General features: G+C 35.4%; 1 protein-coding gene across 4 annotated transcripts in view; it reads left to right on the forward strand.

The window, feature by feature from the left end:
• Window positions 1–7,746, forward strand: part of LOC149551937 (Prolyl oligopeptidase family protein) — a 191,798-nt gene extending 184,052 nt beyond the window's left edge. For 2 of the 4 annotated variants that reach the window (XM_089787433.1, XM_089787436.1), the window contains exons 9-11: window positions 6,287–6,503; window positions 6,772–6,965; window positions 7,137–7,746. In XM_089787433.1, the coding sequence (XP_089643559.1) occupies window positions 6,287–6,503; window positions 6,772–6,965; window positions 7,137–7,323 (598 nt within the window). In that variant the 3' untranslated portion in view covers window positions 7,324–7,746. The remainder of the gene's footprint in view (window positions 1–6,286; window positions 6,504–6,771; window positions 6,966–7,136) is intronic. The other 2 variants (XM_089787435.1, XM_089787434.1) reach the window with 2 other exon arrangements.
• The last annotated feature ends 402 nt before the right edge of the window (window positions 7,747–8,148 follow it).

Raw genomic sequence — 8,148 nt, forward strand, 5'->3', positions numbered from 1 at the left:
AGGGAGAAGAGGCGACATAAGAGGTCATTTTGGTGATCTATCTATATATGCAACCAGTGACAACCCATTCTAAAAGATCCTAGAGAAATAGGAAGGGCATGCGAGCAATGATGAGCAAGATACCTAGGATGCACAATAACCCTATCTTGAACATTCATGTAGTGCTTTGCGTAGGAAGCCATCCTTAGATGTAGCCTCCTTGGAGGGTTACTCCAAGTCGTGATAATATGCTGCCTATAAATGTCGAACCCAATGTGCTCATTCAGCTCTTGCCGGTAGGGAAGGAGGTGAGCGGAGGCATCCAAAGAGAATTGGAAAGGGGGAAGGTGGTCCATTGCAATTCCAATCAGATCAAGAAGACTAGAAGCACGACAAACCAACAACGAGCTCTACTAGAAGGCATGGAACTAGAAACCACTTCAAAAGAGTAATAAGCCAGGTAAGAGTACCTGTAACGACCCTCAATAGAGTTTGCGAAATTGAAAACATATACCTTTTAGCACCTGCGTGAGTTCCTTGCACAACCGTTTTGGGAAGAGGAGCCATTCTCTTATTGCATGGGAAATATTGAGAACATTGTGCCAGGTGCAGAAGCTGCAATTACATTATGATCTAATCAATAGAGTTGTGAAGCCACTATTGATGCTTGGATGTGAGGCAAAAGGCTTACAAACTAGTTATTTTGCCGAAAAACAATAAAACTTGAGAGCGAGAGATGAGATAAGGATTCTCATGGCTGCATAATCTACTGTCTGTGTATGTTGACCGCTGTAGATTCATTTTCAGATCTCAGTCTGCTCTTGATCATACAGAGTTAAGAAAGTAAAGATTTAGATCTGTATTTGGCAACTGAAGGTTAATATTTAAATCCTTCATGGTTCTTGTTCATGAATGCATGTTATTTATGTCACAGTTATCATCATTGTTATGCAATGAATTTGTAATGTCCCTTGTTACTTCTGCATTGTCTGGTTTATGAACCTGAAAACATGTTAGTATTCTTACAAAAATGCATAAACAAATAAGATTACATTACTAAGACTTATGTGAGAAAAATGCTAATTAATTCCTTCCTTAAGAGGAGATGGAGATCAGATGTTTAGCTCCTGAGGGAATGCCTGCTGGGGCTCTATTCGTCATGCATGACTTAGAACAACAACTCCACTAAACACCATCTTTTCACCATATTTCCCTTTATTAAGGCCTTATATATAATCACAATGATATACCCATCCTTTTAGGAGAGACCCATGCTCATCCTAAGCCTTATGAATAACCTCATAGGTTTATTCATCCTTATAAATAGTTCTTCTTCCTGGATTTACTGACCTTCAGAGATGTTTGGTCCCTGCCTTTAATGGGACTCTCTTCCAACTTGGATGTGTTCTTGCTTCCTCACAAGAGACCTGCACCCTGTTAGTTTATCATTGCTCTTGATAGAGAGTTTCTTTTGTAAGTGTTATTTAGTTGTTTCTGATGGTTCCTTAGTGTCAGATCATTTAGAATGACTTTAAGGGATGATTACGGCTTCTTTCTCCTTAATCTGTTAATCCGATAGTTTGTTCTATACTAGCTGTTCGGTGTATGATCTATTGTTTGTTCTATTAAGGTTTACTGGGGCAGAGGTCAACTTTCCCTTACTCCTCTCTCGTGGTAAGAAACTCCTATGGATTGCTCAAGATGCAGCTGTAGCTTATTGATTTGATACACTCCTGGATTTTGTCTATGCTTCGATCTTCCTACTCAGGGAATACTCAATAGTCCATTTGGTCTAAGACGGAGTCATCTTTGGAATTCCGTGGGGCCTCTTCTTCCTGAAATGACATGATGCCGTGGTTTGCTATGTCCCGGTTGGTCGATGTCTGGGTTACTGCGATTTTCCTTATCTCTGTATCCACTGGCTCGATCAATCTTCCTTGTTCTCTTGTCCCCTCATTTGTCTTATTTGACGGTCATATATACAAAAATTAAAACTGCCTTTGACCCGTACTGTCGTTTGGAACAAATATGAATTACAATGTGAGATTAGATTTGAATATAATAATCATTTTAATACTATATGTAGATTTTATGAATTATGTGAAATACTATGTAAGGGTGAGATTGTATATATATATATATGTATAGTTTTAAGTGTATTTCAAGGATAAGAAAAATAAATGGCACTAATGATTATTATTATCATCATTAATTTTATTTAAATGATTTGTATGAGTTGAATTCTCATTTTTATATTTTATTAATGCAAGTGTTTGTCTTATTTTCCTAGGATCATTACAGAATTATTATTCACAAATCTGAAACATATAATGTGCAAGTCACATTATACACAGTAGTGCATCAACTGTTTAACAAAATTACTCTGACAAGAAGTCTGAAAATTTAGGCAAGTTTTCAGGGGTTCTTACTAAAATGTTTGTGAGCGAATGTTAGTTGGAGAGTTCTTATTGCATAAAGGCTAGAGCAAAGAGAGTTGTGAAGACTATTTTTTAAAAACATTTGCTAGGAGCATGGAAGAGATCATCAAGGTAAGCTTTGGATAAAGGAAATTTGTTTTCTTTCTTAATGTTACAATATTGCAGTTATTTTCTATCTTTATGTTTTAATCTTTTTTCGTTTACTTTAAATCTTTTGATTTTATTTTCATGTCATTTTTGTTTTAGTTGTTGGAACTGTTGGTTAGTGTTTTATGATTGTTTGAAAAGGATAAAAAGCTCATATGGTATCTATATGAGATCATGGATAGAGCCAAAAAGACAGTTCTAGAGCCAAAAGTGAAGTTCACCATTTGTATGTGTTGGCTAAAGATTTGGTACGTCACTGACAACAGCTTACAAAATTGTGACTTCAGGCAACATTTCATGAGATTTCTCTCTCCTCTTAGCAATAGGGGAGGCTCCCTTCTTACCATAGGTGGCTTCAATAGAACTTAACTGAAAGTACAAAAATGATGGTTTTCTTGATCAATTCATCTGTTTTAAGGAATGATTTGCCTACAACTCTAACTTTCCAACTTAACAAAAAGTGCCTTATTGCTATGACAATACCGGTGGCCCTGGAATTGACATAAGAACAACACTAGGGACATCAATTTATTTTTTATATTTTGTGAAACAAAAACAGGAACCCAAAGTCTCCTACACTTGTCTTCAATGAAGATTTAAGCAGAATAACCTGTTTGGCACAAAGTCTCTTACTGGATACCCTCAAATTCAAATACAACACTTACAATTGAAGCCCAAATTCTTTAACTCTAGTGATTACAGCCACTACTATTTATTACAATTTGTCCTTTTGTAACACAAAGTCTTCAAAAGTTCAAATTGACACTGAATGCAATAAGCCTCTTAAAGTTTGCACATTAAATTCAAATCCTTCTTGATCAAAGCTCCAAAACTTACAATCAATATCCAGAAAATGTCATCACATAACACTTTGAATCAACACAAGGTTTGAAAACAAGTTGCTGCTTTTATTGATAGCAATTTAGATTTACATCCAAGCACAAAGTCTTAGAGTGCACAAATAAATTGATAATTATCTTGCCTTTTCAAAAGATGATTATTTACAATGAGCTCTCTCCTTTATATAGAAAAATAGGAGAGAGAAAGGTGGAGGAAAAAGTGGAACACCCTCAACCACTTTGACATATCTATAACTAACTACTTTGACTTTATTCAAAGTTGCATGCTTGATGCGATTGCAACTTAACTACATGAGTTGGTTGTATAGGTGCATGTTGTTAGGTACTTATAACATAAATGTTCTTTATATGTAGCTTTCCTACTGCTATTCTACTATAAGCATATGAATTTCTGATTTGAATTATTCACATGGTATCAAACAACTCTCCAAACTTCCGCATGGGACTCGTGTACAACTGCAACATCTGGTTCACTGGTGTGTTGCGAGATCATTGTAACATTCTTGAGTATGCTTATTTCTCCAAATATCTCTTTGTTACAAATCTCCATTTGATTTTGCTGTTTTTTTAATGAATACTTCCAGCTTGCAAATATATCCATTACTTTGATGTTGAAGTCATCCATTTCAAGTTGTAAGCAGATGGCCTTAGCGAACTTTGTGAGACAATCTTGATTCTTCAGTCCATTAGCTTTAGTGATGATTTTGCATGATAGCCCTCTGAATGCCTCTTTGATCATGCTTTCTTGGTTAGTTATCCTGGCTACTGCTACCTTTGCATCTTTTACAAGTCCTTGTAGAACTTGCACTTTTTTGGTCATCACATGTGCATAATTATGGTACATCTCAATAGACGTGATGACTTCATACTCACACAAGACGTCCAAATCAATCTCCGTCATGTTGTTCCAAGCACCAAGATTCTTGTCCAACAACTCAAGTTGATGATTGAGTGACTTGAGAATGTCATTCAATCCAACAATAAACCTTTTGTTGGCGTAACTTCTCTTGACATTGCCACATGGTGTGCTTGCACAATTGTCACATGCAAGTTCCATAGTATATGAGCATCGTCATATGAAGGGTCCATGACAAGCTTTTGATGCAAAAACACGGATTTTGGAATTATGATGAAATGAAATTATAGCATGCTTTAATGAGCGTAAGTCATGCTATGTATCCGACAAGTAGGTGGGAAATTCTTTTTCAACCATAGGGCAGGCATATGGAGGTTCATTTAATGCATATTGGTGGGACTTGCACTTGCATTCTCATGAGGGGAAAAGAGGGACTTGCTTCCATATTAGAGAGAGATTTTATCCCTGACTACATATGCAAGTAAGTGAGACTTTGCATATGCAACTTAGAGAAGTAGACAAAAGAATAGAAGAAGCAACTTAACATATATAAAACATATGCAAATCTGAAAATGGAAATGATGAGATTTGCATACACAACATAACAAATATATACAACAAAAACTTTATGAAAAATAACAAGGAATCATATCCTTCTATCAAGAGGCAAGAGAAGAAGTCGTTTTAAGCACTTATGAAAAATTTGAAAATGCAATCAAAGAGATTTCTTGGATTTAGAAAAATATGCAAGATCAAGTGTTAAATAGACTTCGAAACTTGACTCGATCCTTGCAAAAATAATTATATTATGGTTTACCAATTTATAATTATAGTATAATAATTATATTATGTTAATAATATATAATATAATTATTAACAATATAATAATTATATTATCACAACCTTTTTGTTATTTATGCCGGACTGAAGGAATCTGACCATAGCTACAAAAACATTATAACTTCTGGTTTGTCTTCCCGATGCTATCTTCAACACCTTTTACACAATAAATTGTCACCGAGTAGCCTGTTTTTCAAGCCTCCAGTACTATTTGAAAATTCAATTGCACCTGGGATTGTTTAGTGTTGTAATTAAAAGTTCTTTGTTCACTTCGAAAATTGAGAGTTGGGTTTTATCTGGGCAACCTATGATAATCTCTGACAAGAAAAAATGTGCCTGCTCAGTATTTTTAAACTTCTTTTGCTTACAAGTGCTTTCGCACCTATCTGTAATGTGTTTTAGTTTCCCTTCTGAAGGCATCTAGTAAAGAGATAATAAAAGGCAAATATGCAACTCAACAGCAATGACTGCTTAACAGTGAGCACTGCTTTAAACTTTAAAGCAGCTGCACCATTGAATCTATGGTGTAAATGTTTTCTAGATAGTCTTCATCTGGTAGATTTTGTTTTGTATCTGTAATTGTAATTCAATGTGTCTGAATTTTGTAAAAGTTTGACTATAAGTTATCTTGGCAGGAATCACCTAGATTGGGCCATGCTGAGTTCTAGTGACTAAATGTACCATGGAATTCACCATGTCATAATACAGCCTTATTAAAGAATAACATCCTATAGGTAGAGTCTGTTGTACTGGTTCATTGGTTGTGTGATAATTCTAGGCATTAGGCTTTGGCTTAAAAGCCACAGGCTCAGCGCCCCAGAGGTGAGGAGTTCGACCGTCACTAAACTATTCACTGATGGACAAAGCTCTCTTTTTGTTATTGAAAGAGCACTGATCCACACAAAATAAATTAAATTTCATCAAAGCTTTCTTTTTGTTATTAAAAGAGCACTGATCCACAGAAAACAAATAAAAATCCATCCGTTCTGTCATTAGTTATGTGCTTGGGTTAGTAGAAGTTTGTATTTTCACATCTGTTATTTTGTGTCAGAAAAAGGAAACCAGAAAAGCTGAATTTATTTGTTATAATGGTGTGCATATATATTTTTCTCTTTTTTCATTGATGCCTAGGACTATGGTACTAATTCTGCATATGGTTTCTATAGAGGAGGTGGTGGTGGAGGCAAGTCCTGGCATAATGCAGGCAAAGCTTTGCAGAAGACCAACTCCATCTCTGATTTCATTGCTTGCAGCAAATATCTCGTGGAAGAGGGATACGTCCATAAAAATTTATTAGGAGCCACGGGCATCAGTGCAGGTGGACTTCTTGTAGCTTCAGCTGTCAACACATGTCCAGACTTATACAGGGCTATAAGTCTAAAGGTTGGTTATCTGAAAACTGATTTATGGGACAAACTAATAACAGAAAATGCTTTTAGTGATCTCTGGAAACAAAATTTCATGAATGGTAGATGTTAATAATGAATTGGATAAAAACAATTCACTTGCTTCTTGGTTAACCTTTGATCATCAGTTATCTCCATTCTTGATACCACCAGTGACATATATTGGTTATGAGGTAGCCACAATACCAGAATTTTTCATCTTATGATTCGAGCAGAAGATGTATTGTCTAAAAATTTACATGCAGGTTCCTTTCCTAGATGTTTGTAGCACATTATTGGATCCAAGCTTACCACTCACAGTTTTGGATTATGAAGAATTTGGTGATCCAAGGAACTTCGTGGAATTTTCAGCTATTCGTAGTTATTCTCCATATGAGAATATTCAGAAAGGGGTTTGTTACCCTGCCATGTTGGTGACAGCATCTTTCCATGATTCAAGGCATGTCTACAATTCAACAAAACATAAATATGGCCTTTGGCGAATCTCATACTGTTGTGACAATATCTACTTGTGTATTTTATTTTTTCAAGAAAACATTTCTGTTTAACTTTAGAGGTTTTTACAGGAAATGCTGTAATGTAAGGTTGATATTTGATGCTTGATATTCAGGGTTGGTTTTTGGGAATCTGCGAAGTGGGTTGCTAGGGTGCGTGAATTAACTGAGAGAGATCATTCTCGGCCTGTTCTTCTGAAGACAAATATGAACACTGGACATTTTGGAGACAGTGGTCGTTATAGGCATTGTAAGGAGACTGCATTTGAATATGCATTTTTTCTCAAAATGATGGGGCCTTAGTTATTTGAATATTGTTTTGGAATATGCATTTGTGTGCTCAGATGATACTCATACCACTATTAAAGCCTGACAATTTTTAAAACGCTTGATAGAAGAATAATAACCTCATCTGTATAGTAGGATCATATTTGATCCCTTTCATCAAAACTATGTTGGCTAGTTTGACGAGTGGCTTGCCATCCATTGCAACTATGATCTCACATCCCTCAATCTGATACTCCATGGTCAATCTCACTTTTGTAAATGAATTTGGGAAGCCATGAGTGAACTAGTTATTTGTAGATTAACATGGCTACAAACCATTACCCTGAGCTCTCTTCTCAGGAGTGCACAATATTGAAATGTTGGTCACGTTCAACAAATGGTTATAACATCTCAAAAAACTGTATATGATATAAAAAGTGATAATTGTATTATTCCAAAGGCAAAGCATAACTGTATGTGCTGAAAATGTTAATATATACAAAAAGGTATTACACAGTATCACAGGCCCAAATAGTATAAATCTACAACCAAACAGCTTCAAAGCTTCGCTAGGCTGAAAGATTTATATCATAAATGATCTTCAAAATTGGATTAGCAAAGAAGAATACAAAGACTAATCCTGCATGTATAAGTTAGTATATTGATTAGCTACCATGGACTTGGAATGCGCAAGGCATAAAACATATGTGAAGGATAAATTCAATTAACTTGCACCTACTCCAAAGATTTTAATGTATGTTAAAGTAAACATTTTGTCCAAACAATTATCACTTTTTTGGTATACAAATCAACATATCAAGTTGAGCTCAGATCGTAAACAAATGAATTGGTGCAATACAA

This window comes from Cupressus sempervirens, chromosome 6, assembly GCF_028749045.1.
Source record: "Cupressus sempervirens isolate cs-2001-9-10 chromosome 6, ASM2874904v1, whole genome shotgun sequence".
NCBI lineage: Eukaryota > Viridiplantae > Streptophyta > Pinopsida > Cupressales > Cupressaceae > Cupressus > Cupressus sempervirens.